Source organism: Malus sylvestris, chromosome 7, assembly GCF_916048215.2.
Source record: "Malus sylvestris chromosome 7, drMalSylv7.2, whole genome shotgun sequence".
In the NCBI taxonomy this organism is placed as follows: Eukaryota; Viridiplantae; Streptophyta; class Magnoliopsida; order Rosales; family Rosaceae; genus Malus; species Malus sylvestris.
Window position 1 is genome coordinate 25,723,516 of NC_062266.1, and position 14,504 is coordinate 25,738,019.

The window sequence follows — 14,504 nt, forward strand, 5'->3', positions numbered from 1 at the left end:
TTTAAATTTCGGCCTATCACCGGTATCATTTCCCGAAATTAATATTTGTGGGCCCGGGGCTTGACACATACTCTCTTGTAATGGACGCAATTACGTTCCGTTACTTAATAAGTTTGGTAGTTTCAGAAAAATTTGACATGCGACTTATGGATGTTATCACCGCGTATCTATATGGAGAATTAGATATTGACATATATATGAAAGTCTCATAAGGACTTAAGTTACCTGAAACAACTAACAAACCACGAGGTATGTTTTCAATTAAATTAAGGCGATCATTATATGGGCTGAAACTATCTGGATGAATATGGTATAATCGTCTCAGTGAGTATTTGATCAAAGAAGGATATACCAACAATGTCATATGCCCTTGTGTGTTCATTAAGAAATCAAATATTGGATTTGCTACAGTGATAGTAAATGTCGATGATATAAACCTAGTTGGAACCCTTGAAGAGATCAATAAAACTGCTGAATATCTGAAAAGCAAATTTGAAATGATAGACCTTGGGAAAACAAAATATTGTCTTAGCTTGCAAATCGAGCATTGTGCTAATGGAATTTTGGTCCATCAATCAGTTTACATTGAAAAAATACTGAAGCGATTTGGCATGGACAAAGCTTATCCACTTAGCACGCCAATGGTCGTTCGTACTTTGGACATTAAGAAAGATCCATTCCGTCCAAAAGAAGATAATGAAATGGTCTTTGGTCCAAAAGTACCATATCTGAGTGCAATAGGTGCTTTATTGTATTTAGCACAATGTATTATACCAGATATAACTTTTTCAGTTAACTTGTTAGCAAGGTGTAGCTCTGCTCCAACAATTCATCATTGGAAGGGAGTCAAAGATGTATTGCCATACCTTCGTGGAACAATAGACATGGGTATTTTCTATTTAGGGAAATCCATAAACGACTAGATTCTTGTTGGATATACAGATGTTGGTTTCCTTTCTAATTCGCACAAAGCTCACTCACAAACTGGATATGTGTTCACTAATAGAGATATTGTAATTTCATGGCGCTCAACAAAGCAAACATTAGTTGCTACGTCTTCCAATCACTCGAAAATAATTTCTTTACATGAAGCAAGTTTGAATGTACTTGGTTAAGAATTAGGGGGAGATACAATTCAGGAGGAGCATCCATGATACATGCATGTTGTACTCTTTTTCCTTCGATTATGATTTTTCCCACTGAGTTTTTCCTATCAAGGTTTTAACGAGGTAGCATAAGCATGCTTAACACCATATCAACAATTTGGGTAAAGTTGGACTCTTTTTCCTTAGCAATGGTTTTTTTCCCACTGGGTTTTTCTAAGTAAGGTTTTAAGGAGGCAACTAATGTTGATATGTGGGCATCCAAGGGGAGTGCTGTAAATAGTAGGTATGTATGCCCACATGCATTCAGTAAAATTTTCATATGCTTAATAGTGTAATTTGTTTGTTTTCAAGGTAGTTGCTCTATAAATAGAGCATTATGAGTGTTCAAAAGACACAGCAAGAAAAGAAAGAGAAAAACAACTAATAGCAATAATATCCATCACTTCTTCTACAATATTTTGTTAGTGTAATAATTTGCAACAACCTCGCTCCTGTCCCTAGTAAATGTTAACTCTCTAAACTTTTGCCTATTTATAACAGAGACTACATTTTGATAGATTATACCGTACATCTCTCTTAATAATAGTGGTACAATGTAGATTATACTGTACACCTCTATTTGAAAGGTGGTACAATGTAGTTTATCAAAATACGGTAAATATTCTTACTAGATAGCATGAAATGTATAAAAATAATTATTGAGTCAGACCAACCAAGTTGTCTAAACTACTTATTATTATAATTTTTTTTATCAATTAAAAGAGGATGAAAAAATTATTTAATCTTCTATCATTAAAAAAATTATGGACAATAATGTAACTTTACAAAACCAAATTTTGTTTTTTTATAGAAGCCTCACGTACATGTGGTTTTAGCATATATCCAATATTAAAAAATAAAAAATAAAAAACGAAAACCTTTCTTCCTACTCCCACCTTCTCTCTGTAGCTCTCCCATTTTCACTTAAAAAACAAATAAAAAAATATTCGCACACATAAAGTATGTAGGCATATACTAGTTTAATTATATGTTTTCACTCAATAACGTGAATTAATAATAATACGTATATATCTTACTTTTATGTATAAGTGACTATCAAATGAGCGGACAAAAATTACGTTATTATTGATTTGTATAGTTGATAAATAGCGAGAAATTAAGTGTCATTTTTTTTTAATTTATTTATATTTTCAAATTTGTTAAAAAATTTGTCAAGCTTTTTTTTTTTTTTTTGGTCGAAACAAAAAATTTGTCAAGCTATCAATCGACCTTCATCTCCCCCATAAACTACCACAAACTACGAGATTCAAATCCAAAATTTTAACCACTTTTTTTGGTTGTTTATTAAAATTTAGACATATAAATGGATAAAAAATTCGGTGGGTTTTTGAGGATTAAAAAAATTGTGAATTACCTTTCTCAAAAAAGAGAAAAAGAAAAAAGATACCCGAACCAATAAGTGGCAAAACCAGAAGAACCCACGAGCTCAATGCAGTCCTGACGTCACCTTTTATCCACTCAGCATTCGTTATCCGATAAATAAGATGACTACAAAAAAACAAATAAATAATTAAATAAACAAAAAAACAAATTAAAAATAAAGAATAAAAAATTGCAAAAATAGATAGGCCTGGTCTTTAGCTCCCTCTTGTTCTTCACTTCTGGTTTGTGTTTGTTCATCTTCTTCTTCCTCCTCCTCTATCCGCATCCAATTCCTCTCGCTCCCAAATGAAACACAGATTCTGTCCAAGCCCATCAAAATCTGCAGTCTTTATATGAATCTGGGCACCCCTTTTTCTGTTTTGGGCACCTGCTTACCGTTTCATATGGCTTTCAATCCGTTTCTGCCATGCAAAAGTTGGCTCTCTGCACTCTGAAGGGTCAACGAGAAGCGAAAAGTGGAGGCATTTGAAGCTGATTGGAGAAAAATGGAGCAACCCATAATGCGCGCGTAGGGTTCCGGCGATTCGGATTCAACTGCCGGTGCACCGCTTCGTATTCGGATCTCACCCGGTTGGTCCACAGTTCTGTATGGTGTAGTTCTTTTACTCTATGCTGTTTTATTGAAGAATTTAATCGGTGTTTGCTAAATTTGGAAGAAAATTTGTGTTTTTTTTTTGTATGCTTGTGTATGTAACGGTGGTTTGGTGGTTATATATATCGGACTGAGAATTTTGAAGTGGTGTTAGTAATGGTGTCTGCGAATGACCCGATCGAATCGTTTTTCAATTCGATTCAGCTGGTTAAGGAAGCGTTTTCGCCGCTCGAATTGGGCGTTCGAAAAGCGGCCAAGGACTTTGAGTGTTGCTGGGCAGGCCATAAGAATAAAGTAAATGCTGCTGAATTTGTTACCCAATTCAGTGGTGGTGATAACAATGGTAAAGTTAAGATCTTTGGGGGAACGAAGAAAGCTGGTGACTGTGTGATGGTTGGCGAGGAGAGAAAGAAAGGAATGTTGGTTAAGGTTCCGATAAAGGCGTTATTTGGGAAGTTTTCGCCAAATTCGGGGAATGGAAATCGACCTGAGTTGTCGAATAGTGAATTGAGAGAGAAGGATTGTGATAAGGAGGATGGGTCTTGTGTGAATTGCATGCAGTTTGCTGTCACTTGGTCTGTGTTAGTTAATAGCTTTGTTCAGGCATTTCCTGGTCCATTCAAATTGGGTAAGAAGCGGGTCCAGAAAATGAGCGATGACGACAAAGCGTGTTCTTGTAAAAAGCCAAAGGTTTTAGGTAACTTGAAACGGAGGGAGTCTAAGGGACAGAATGTTAAAATGATTCAGAATGAAGCCGTGTCACATGAAGAAGGAAAACATGTATCACTAGAATGCCTTATTGGTTTTGTTTTTGATCAACTTACTCAGAATCTTCAGAGGTTTGATCAGGGTGTTCAAGAGAGTGATTGTAAACCTTGTGATACTTCCAGTGAGCCGCCTTCTTCCTCTCAGAATGATCATTTCAGGTTGATCGCGGGTTTGTTTGAAGGTCGAAAAGCAGATGTAAATGGGTTTTTGGGAAACTTGACGTTTGCTAGAGTGGGAGGAGTGCCATCAGGCGTTGTTGGAGTATCATCCTCAGTTGATGAAGAGGGTGATGAGGATGTTACTGCAAATAACCCCGCAGAATCAGCTGGCAATTCACCACAGAAGCTTGCTAGCGATATACTTAATATTCCTCTATCAAATGTAGAGCGTTTGAGATCAACGCTATCCACCGTTTCATTCACCGAACTAATTGAACTTGTACCTCAGCTGGGGAGAACTTCTAAAGACTATCCTGACAAGAAGAAGCTAATCTCTGTCCAAGATTTCTTTAGATACACAGAGTCTGAAGGTATGTTGTCTCTGCTAACTTTGGCACTTGCTACTAATTGTGGAAATGCATGTTGTTTTGCCTAGAAATTGATACTTGTTTTCGTAAAAGAAAAAAAATTTCAAAAGGGAAATTTATTCATGCTGATTTTTACTCTTTCTATGAATTGAATTTGTAATATAAAAGCTATACGATGACGTTAACTTTTTCATTTCCATTTCTGTCCTTATTGTTGAAGGAGCCTTTATTTTGTCCACTGCATTTATGTACCTGATGCTTTTGTGATGACTGGATCAGCTTAGCTTACAATTGGATAGGATCATCAGTAAACAAAGAAAGATATTGCCCTGTTGTTTATTGTTGAATTCTCGTAATATATACTCATATTGACTTAAATACTACATACACAAATACATGCATAAATAATATCTTAGTGAGGCCGTTTCTTACTGAATCCTGTTTAAGAATTTATTTATTTTCCACTCATAGTATGTACGCATACACGTGTTTCTATATTGGTGTGTGAAAAATTTAGCTATAAGAATACTTTAACCATGGTTTCTTTAGTGAAACACGTGTTTTAAAGTTACAAGTTGATTGATTCAATATGTTCCTGGATTGCAAATACCATCCTTAATCAGCGTGCCTGTTCTGCGATTGTTTATCAGTGATGTTCCCTTTCTCTTAGCTTTAAACACACGCACACAAAAAAAAAAAAAAAAAAAAACTCTTTACTGGCTTACCATGTAATAATTAGTGGAGGATACTAGTAAGTTTAAGATAATTTGTTTAAGGATTATCTTGTCAATGCATGCTAGTCATAAAAGAAAAAAAGGTAGTAAGAGACCAACCTAATACAAATCTAAGAGAAATCATCTATTTTCAACTTTCTCGAATTCATATGAGCTTTGCATTGGACGAAATAAATTAGCACATTACATGAACTCCATAAATGAAGGCCCTCATAACTATCCTGAAAGTACGTAGAGCATTGATGGACCAAGATATAGCAGTATGATAATTAAGGATGTGTCAATATTTGTCTGAATTTCTGAGAATGCCAACAAAATGCTTACACTTTTCAAGTGATACAAAGCATTGTTTTGGCATCCATAAACTTTCCATTGATACCTTTGAGTGGGAGAGCTAAAGTAATTGTCATCCATCTTTACCTAATTGCTATATTTGATAGAGTGATGAAGCTCTTAAATAGTTTGTTTGTTTGGCCTCATCAAATTCGTCCTTTTTCTTGTAAGTTATTTCATTAACACCTTTTACATCATGAACGTGTCTAGGAAGGAGATTCTTTGAAGAACTGGATAGAGATAGTGATGGGCAAGTCACCCTCGAAGATCTCGAAATTGCAATAAGAAAGAGAAAATTGCCACGGAGATATGCTCATGAGTTTATGCGCCGTACTAGACGTCACATATTTTCAAAATCATTTGGTTGGAAACAGTTTTTATCCTTGATGGAACAGAAGGAACCAACCATTCTACGAGCATATACTTCTTTATGCCTGAGCAAGTCTGGAACACTGCAGAAAAGCGAGGTATTGGCCTCACTTAAAAATGCAGGACTTCCAGCTAATGAAGACAATGCTGTTGCTATGATGCGGTTTCTCAATGGTGATACAGAAGGTTCTATATCTTATGGACATTTCAGGAATTTTATGCTCTTACTCCCTTCTGATCGACTTCAAGATGATCCTCGGTAAGATGGATTTTTCATTCAGTTAGTTTCCCTTTTAAGTTATGCTGATGTCAGACTGGTTTTTCTGTTGAAACCTTCCATGGTTGGTTCCTGGATATAGTGTTGTTATAGCATGGGGTTGGATTCAAGTATTGATCATTTGTTTTCTTTCATTCTGGGTCTGAAACGCTAACTGTTCCATTCTTGGTAATTGATACATTTATGCGGAGAATGAATTTTCAATGAATTAGTAAAGCAGAATAAATTGAAATTCAGAAATAATATCCATGTATATTTAAGAAATTCCCAGTTGGCTAGTGTTCACAAGTTAGTAGGATAATCCTAGCTGACAGTAATTTCTTTCAAAATACATACAGGAGTATCTGGTTTGAAGCTGCAACAGTTGTTGCTGTTGCACCACCAATGGAAATACCTGCTGGAAGCGTACTAAGATCTGCATTAGCAGGGGGGCTTGCTTGTGCTCTATCTACTTCTTTAATGCACCCAGTTGATACTATTAAGGCAAATTTTTTGTCCTAGGAACTTGAACTCATGTACTCGGAGTTAAAAATTTCTGTAATCAGTGATGCTTCTCTTTGGTCTTCTATCCTAAAATGCATCATTTCCTTACGTTTGGCAGACTCGAGTACAAGCATCAACATTAACGTTCCCTGAAATTATTTCCAAGCTTCCACAGCTTGGAGTGCGGGGATTATACAGGGGCTCAATTCCTGCAATTCTTGGACAGTTTTCAAGGTTTTTTTCTGCCCCCTTCCCAACCATAATATTATAAAGATGAATTAGCTATTTTAGCTAAATTTTGTGTAATTCTCCACCTTCTGTCTGATTTGTTATCGTCACATTACAGTCATGGCTTGCGAACTGGGATTTTTGAGGCAAGTAAACTTGTGTTGATAAATGTTTCTCCAACACTCCCGGATATACAGGTACTGATTGGTATTTTACTATATGTTTTGTTTTTTTTTTCCTCTCTTGTTGGGGACTAGCATCATACTTCCATTATGCCTCTAAAAATCAAAATACATTGATATCTATTTAAGCGAATGCAGGCTCATTTTGTCTGTTCATTCTTTCCATTCGTTCTAAATATATTAAATTATAGTTTATTTCTACCTCTCCACAATTCTCAAGAAGACTTCATCTACTTAAAATTACTGCTTTTCCATCTTAAGTAAGTACTAAGAACAGCTTCTTAAAGAAGTAATTAACTATCCTACTTTGTAGTCTGAAAAAAAAGTTAAGTGTCATGTCTTTTACTTTTTTTCTTCTTCGTATGATTACAACTATATCAGATAGTATGGTGTTTGCTACCCGAAGTAAAAAAGTAATAAGTATGGCTCTGTTAGAGCAACTTCAACCGGTAGTTTCTCTATCCTTATGCAAACATTAGTACCCTTTGAAAATGGTTCTCTTGCTGTTGCTGGCTTGCTCCCCCCTCCCTCCCCTTCATTCTCTCTTTCGAGCATGTGCTATGCCCAATCAAAACAACTGAATTTAAAGTCTGTTGTAGTTCTAAGAAGGGAAATATGAATTTGACGTGGGTGGCAACGGGTCTGTCTGATGCATCTGCCACTCTTTTTTATTAATTCTGTTTTGAAACGGTATAAAATTTATGTTTTGGCATCTTAATAGGTTCAATCTATAGCATCATTCTGTAGCACATTTTTGGGAACAGCAGTGCGAATTCCTTGTGAGGTGTTAAAGCAGCGGTGTCAGGCTGGCCTTTTTGACAATGTTGGGGAGGCTCTTGTGGGCACTTGGAACCAAGATGGTCTTAAGGGTTTCTTTCGTGGGACTGGTGCCACTCTTTGCCGTGAAGTTCCGTTTTATGTCGCTGGCATGGGGCTGTATGCTGAATCCAAAAAGGTAAAGTATTTTCATATGCAACCTTCCTTTCTAGGCACAAAATTTATCTTCCTCTCTTATTTACCTTTTGAATGTGCAACTCTAAGATCAGGGTTCTTTAACCTAAACATGAAGCCTGCTGCTCAAATTGCCTAAGTTGCATCCCTAAGATACGAACTAAAAAAGTTACAATTTTCATTTTGGGAGAAGGCAAGGTTTGGCTACAATACGTTCATCTTTATTATAGAACTACCTAGCAAAACCGGAAAAAGGAAGATTTTGAAATTTAATATGACTCGACACAACTCATGCCCAAATACAAGTTACCACGGCATTTTGTGGCGATGATGATAGCTAACAGCTGTGCGTTAATGCCATGCGTTCTGGGATTTGGCTTTCGTCTTCTAAAGTGTTGTTCCACTGCTAAATCCTGTTCTTCATATCAACAATTAATTATTTATTTATAATGCGCTTATCTTGTTTTGAGTGTAATTAATATGTAAGATATATAACAGTAATTAGTGTGATAATAGCTTGATATGTTTTCATTAGTTTGACTGTTTTTCTGTTTTAGGCTGCCCAGCAATTTTTAGGGCGGGATCTAGAACCTTGGGAAACAATTGCAGTTGGGGCATTATCTGGCGGGTTAGCAGCTGTTGTCACCACACCCTTTGATGTGATGAAAACAAGAATGATGACCGCTCCACTGGGTCGACCTGTATCAATGTCAGCAGTGGCCTTCTCTATACTACGGCACGAGGGACCGCTTGGCTTATTCAAAGGAGCGCTACCCAGGTTTTTTTGGATTGCTCCGTTGGGTGCCATGAACTTTGCAGGCTACGAGCTTGCTAGGAAGGCCATGGACAAAAATGAGGAGCTAAACAGCGAGCAGCTCCAACAAAAGAAGGTGGCCGGTAGCGGATAAGTTCCTTTTTCTTTGAAGTAATGAGATTACTATCAACCGCACCATCTCCCAGTTGTTTTGAAATTAAAGCAACTATATGCTGCCGGAAATTTTCGACATTTTTTTCCCAATTTTACCGGCAGCATTTGCTTGAAATTTCCATCCGACGTTTTTGCTTTGTGGGTCAGAAATTGTACTTGCCCAATTCCATAGGTTTTGTTTTGAACTTTTTTGGTCTGCCGGCGATGACAGTGGAAATACCGTCGACGTTATTTTGTACTTGATGAATTATACACAGTTTTGTACGCTCTGTGCAGTTTGTACCGTCATTCTCTCTCCGTTTTACATTTAACCAGAATGTCTAAATGTACATGCCATTTTCCATAAATGATGGTTTTCTTTCGTCGCCCTGTTTCCTTTCGTACGGACTAGTATATACTCATGACGAGTGTGTTCGAAAATTCAAGATTACATCAATGTGTGATGTACATTGCAGATTGAATGTTTGCTAAAGAATCCACAGTAAAATAGTGGGTGGAGTATACAATACAATGTGTTGGTGCACAAAATCAGGTCGATCTTGGACCAACGTAAATCCGACCGTAAATTACACATACGCACAAGAACACGAAGATATATTATGGTTCACCCCAAGTAGGGGTCATGTCCATATTGGTGTCGATCCGGTTTCACCGTGTAAATTGAGGGTTATAATGCATATGGAGGCTATAGAAGCTAGGATTTGCTTTCCTTGCCCTCCGTCTAAAGTGAGGGTGAACTGTGAAGGAACCTTTTATAGTATCAGGATTTCTTGTCTCTTTCATGAATAATGTGCTAAGTAGCGAGGTCCAAATAATGAGGCTCAATATATGGTACAACACAATGTAAACTATGTATTTGTACGCCTGGACGCGAACTCCTGGGATAAGGTGAATGTATACTATACATTGATGTGTAGTCTATGCAACAATGCAGAGAATTAAGAACGTCAAATGTAAAGAGTAAGGATCAACTAGCTCTTAATTTAATACTTTTTTGTCAAAGTTAGAAGTTGAAGGGGTACCTTCGGGAACATGGACACAGTAGTGAACACTTGTTGTAAGCTCATTAGAGCATCTCCAATGAAAATGTCAAAAGATCAATGTTAAATATTAATTTGATAGCTGACGTCACAATGTCTGATTTTATTTTTTTCCAATCGATATGTTTTTTAGGAAAACTAATAAAAAGTAAAAAAAAAAAACTTTAGTTTTAATGAAAAAAGATAAATAAAGATGTAGTGAATAATACCAGGAAAATGTAAAAATATAGTTTTTCATTAAAAGTAAATAGTACTGAAAGTGTTTCGTTAAAACTCCTATGTTTTTTTGATATAATTGATATTTGTAGGACCAAATTTAAAAAGAAATCAATTAAAATATATTTTCAAGATCTATAATTAATGCATTAATGAGATCCACACAATAAAGTAATTAAAAATTATTTGACATCACATTTTCTCATATGAAAACTCTTGTCTATTCACATAAGATTGACATGTCGGTTGAAGCTTGCTACTACATTCAAATTTAATTACATGACATTTCACTTAGATTTGACATCTCATTTAAAGATGGTTTAAGGATTTGACATCCCATTTGAAGATTTTAAAAGGTGTCGGGATAACTCCCAGTTTAGTTACCAACGTTGAGTTTGGATCCCTCAGCAGACAGCCGGTGACCCAAATTAGAATCTCCTCTTTTTAATGCAAGAAAAGCGATCAAGTATTGCTCGGCCACAAACAACCAAATGAAAAGCAATACGGTTGAACCTACAATGCTGTCTCGTCTTCATGAGATTACAGGCATGGAAAGCGCTGGAAGGTTTCAGGCATAAAATTGAACCAGAATCAGGCCCTACAACAAGAGCCTCCCCTTCACAAATCCAATGGAATACAAAGTAATCGATACGAAAACTACATTCGACTCATTTGTAAATGGAGAAACATTGAATATATAAACAAAGCTCTGGATGTAACAGAAAGCATTCCACAAATCCGGATACTGCCATTATGCAAATGTAACGAGATGTATTCGCCTGCTGGAAAACAAGCCCTCTGGACAGGGTTCTACTGAAGCTCAAATTCTTCAAACCGAAAGTAACCAGATTACAAAGAAAATCAATTTGGTTATCCTTATTATTAAACAGAAGGGGGAAACATGACACAACCGTTCCAGAAATATTGCCAAATAGTGAAACCTGATGTCATCAATAGCCCCAGTAGTCATTTCTGATTTCATCGTCGAATTTCTTCTTCAGCTCTGGATGCTTCTCAAAGTACTCATCTGCGGTCATGGTGCTTATCTTTTTCTGTTCACATAAAAACAATTGCTGTGAGAAACTGAATATTCTACAAGTATGAAGTCAGCATAGGGACTATTTCTTTCCATTACCTTCAACTCTTGCACTTCAACTATCTCTTTCTCCAAACGCTCCGACTCCTTCAAAGATTTCTCCTCGGCTTCCTTTAGTTCCACCAACTGTACTCCACAGAAACATAACACCTCAGAAAGTTAAGACTGAAGGACAGATGAAGATAGAGATAAACAGAGAGACAAGAAAGAGATAACTAACCAATTGATCAAACTTAGGCTTGTACTGAGGTGTGACTGTGTCTACATACTTTGGGATTTCAACGCCTGCAACAATTTTGTTGTTTTACTTTTAGATAAAGAAATATGCATACGAAAATGACAATATAAATAAGCAAACTAAACAAGGCTATTGCTAATACTCGGCTATTGCTAATACTCCGGCATCTCTCTCTCTCTCTCTCTCTCTCTCTCTCTCTCTCTCTCTCTCTCTCTCTCTGGTATACACTATACACCCCTCATTCTTATCAACTCAGCTAACTACAGAAGTTTAATAAACACCAACTCATCAAGAAAGAGTGTCTGATTTTATATCGTTAACCAAGCACAGAAAGTATCGTGGTTGCTAAATATATGTGAATAGAACCACAAATTCAAATTTAAACAATAGCACTACAACGTCTTATTTATTGGGCACAAGGTATTTCTCAAAAGACTGCAAGAGAACAAATCGTTATCAAATACCACGTGCCAAGTTTTCAGCCCAAAGCAACGTGCAATTGCATGAAACAAAACAAAAACTACCACACCACTAGGGCCTCAGTATCAGTAACTAAGTTTGACAACAACTAATGTAACACAAGATAAATTAACACAGGCATTACACTTCGTTGAATGCATCCATTGGTCAAGTCAGAAAACATACTGTCATAAGCCTCTTTGTACATATCCACCAAGCGAGACCCAATTCCTTTCCTGTAGTACTCCCAGTCTATGGGTTCAGGCTCCTGCACAAAATGAGAAGTGGGAATCAGATAATATATTGAAAATCATTACAGTAATGTCAAAAAGGTGAAATAAATGCAACTATAGGCGCAATAGAAATCTTCACAAAAACACAATTGTGTAAAAGCCCATACATAATTTACCATTTCGACACGATTTCCCATATAATTAGTTGCTATATACAAAATTTCCAATCCCAATTATCCGAGGCCATCGATTCAAATCAAATTTGACAGCTTAAAAGGCTTACACCAAAAATTCAAATCAGTATTCGGCATAAAAGTAATGAAATCTGACAAATTCGAACCAGCCCATTTTACAAATCAATCAAATAATACCTAACAAACAAACAAAATCCCTAATTTAACAAAACACAATCAAATCAGAGTACACCCCAGATGAACAAACTAAGAAATGAAGCAAAAAACAGCTAGAAATCACAGAGATCTTTGAAAAAACGATGAGAGAGATTGAGAGATGGGTTCTTATGGACCTGGCTGAACTTCGTCTGGAGGGTAGTGTTGACCTCGTCGAAGGCGCGACGAAGAGAGGCGAACTCTTTGCGAGCCTCGTCGGAGACGAGTAGCTTGGCCATGCCCTCCCAGTCGATGTTCCTCGAGGCCTTGAAAGCCACATCGGCCACTTTCTTCCCGGCGCCGCTCATTTTCTCTCTCGCTTTCTCGCTGGCCAAACAAATGTGGAATCAGATGATCGGATGCCCCTTTTGCTGCTGTTGCTGTTGCTGCTGCTTCGGCCGAAGGGAAATGCGTTACACTCTCTATAGTTCTGGTGGCTTTTGGGTTTGGAGTTATAGGTCATGGGCTTTGCTTCTTGTTATTTGGGCCTAGCGGCTTAGTTATGGCTGTGGTTGGACGGCGATTAATTGGGCTTCTAAAGCCCAAATATTTTTACCAAAATGTTTGACCCAAAAAAGTAGATGGGACCTACTATCCCCCATAAACATGATCGTCTATATTCTTATATGAAGAGAATATTTTTGCTCATCACCATAACTATAGTATATACTCACTACACACTTAACAATTTGTCACGTGTCAAATTGGTTAGAGCATATATGCTTTTTGATATAAGATGAACAATCACTTGCAAAACGATATGTTTTGATATTGTGATTGTAGACAAATTGGTTAGAGCTTTGTCTTTCTACAGTCTAAAGGTAGAATACATGAAAAACAAAGAACATAAGTTGAGTTTTTACATGGAAGTCAGTCATTTTTATCTTCAAATCGTAGTTAGATACGTATACAGAAATACAAAAGCAACTTATTAATCATAGAAGTCGGTATTAATATGATTTAGTGTTATTACTCTATAGTTGTAAGCTCTTAGCTTCGAATCTCTCTTGTATAATTAGTTTGATACCGAATTATTATAAACTTACTGTGTTGCTTAGCCCAAATTCTTTTACCACCACCAAGTATTTTCCTATCAGAATTGGTGAGTCTAAGTCATGATATTGGTTTTGGTCTTGATCTTTGGTTCACCTGATGCACGAGGCAAGTAAACTAGTCAAGACTCAAAATTCAGTCCAATAAAACGGTGGCAGTCATCTGGTGACTATTTGACCAATGCATCCCAGCTCACCAAGTCATTAGTTCCTTCGACATCAAGCATGTGTGCAGTTTGTTCTAATAAGTAAACACCTGTAATAATAGTGTCTCAATCTTTCAGTCTCATCAGCCACAGCAGAGGGACGTGGGGAAGAAGGTAGGTGGAAGTTACTATGATTTCACAACAGAGGGACGTGGGGTAAAGCGTTTGTAAATGGGTTTTCTAGTCTGAACTCAAGGCTCGTAAACTTATAAACGATAAAAGAAGAAAAATTTATTACATAACTAAAGGTACTCTAACATAAGAACAAATCAAATTGTTAACTTAAATTTTTTTCATGACGGCATTGTTTAAGGATAGAGACGGTTGTACTCGATCGACCAAGGCCTTTAGTTTCTTAATTTGTTTGGCCTTTGGCCGCCATGTAACACTAGAAAAAATAAAAATAAAAAAAAATCTTACAAAAGAAATGCATGATAAAAAATTCAGAGTAATTAAGAAGCGGAAACTTTTGGAGACAAAATGTTAATTACGCGAGTCTAGCTCATTAGACTTAGTTAACTTATTTTAAATTAGGGTTTCTTGTAATCATATAACTTAGATTGTATAGCCTACCATGTAATTAACGTAAACTTATATATATGCTTCTTCATGAAGAAAGAGAAACACAATTCAATAATTCTCACAAACTTTAGCA

At 36.5% G+C, this 14,504-nt stretch overlaps 2 protein-coding genes across 2 annotated transcripts; one reads left to right on the top strand and one right to left on the bottom strand.

Moving 5' to 3' along the window:
- The first annotated feature begins 2,711 nt into the window (after positions 1-2,711).
- Positions 2,712-9,282, top strand: LOC126629349 (uncharacterized). The gene is made up of 7 exons (XM_050299372.1): positions 2,712-4,438; positions 5,713-6,130; positions 6,487-6,631; positions 6,750-6,865; positions 6,978-7,056; positions 7,763-7,996; positions 8,550-9,282. Exons 1-7 carry the CDS (start codon positions 3,298-3,300, stop codon positions 8,898-8,900), a joined length of 2,484 nt encoding a protein of 827 aa, XP_050155329.1. The 5' UTR covers positions 2,712-3,297; the 3' UTR covers positions 8,901-9,282.
- A 1,565-nt stretch (positions 9,283-10,847) lies between these two features.
- LOC126629966 (ATP synthase subunit d, mitochondrial) lies at positions 10,848-13,016 on the bottom strand. The gene is made up of 5 exons (XM_050300136.1): positions 12,729-13,016; positions 12,156-12,237; positions 11,493-11,557; positions 11,312-11,398; positions 10,848-11,228 (listed from the first exon to the last, which is right to left on the bottom strand). The coding sequence occupies exons 1-5, from the start codon at positions 12,897-12,899 to the stop codon at positions 11,127-11,129; spliced, it is 507 nt and encodes a 168-aa protein (XP_050156093.1). The 5' UTR covers positions 12,900-13,016; the 3' UTR covers positions 10,848-11,126.
- Between the last annotated feature and the right edge of the window lie 1,488 nt (positions 13,017-14,504).

What these genes read in the sequence shown, in the direction of transcription:
- LOC126629349 (XM_050299372.1), top strand. Translation starts at nt 3,298, where the DNA reads ATGGTGTCTGCGAATGACCCGATCGAATCGTTTTTCAATTCGATTCAG. An exon ending in ACCCAGTTGATACTATTAAG is followed by an intron (nt 6,632 to 6,749) that starts GCAAATTTTTTG and finishes TACGTTTGGCAG; the next exon opens with ACTCGAGTACAAGCATCAAC. An exon ending in ATTCTTGGACAGTTTTCAAG is followed by an intron (nt 6,866 to 6,977) that starts GTTTTTTTCTGC and finishes GTCACATTACAG; the next exon opens with TCATGGCTTGCGAACTGGGA.
- LOC126629966 (XM_050300136.1), bottom strand. Translation starts at nt 12,899, where the DNA reads ATGAGCGGCGCCGGGAAGAAAGTGGCCGATGTGGCTTTCAAGGCCTCG. An exon ending in AGCCTAAGTTTGATCAATTG is followed by an intron (nt 11,399 to 11,492) that starts GTTAGTTATCTC and finishes TGTGGAGTACAG; the next exon opens with TTGGTGGAACTAAAGGAAGC. An exon ending in TTGAAGTGCAAGAGTTGAAG is followed by an intron (nt 11,229 to 11,311) that starts GTAATGGAAAGA and finishes TTATGTGAACAG; the next exon opens with AAAAAGATAAGCACCATGAC.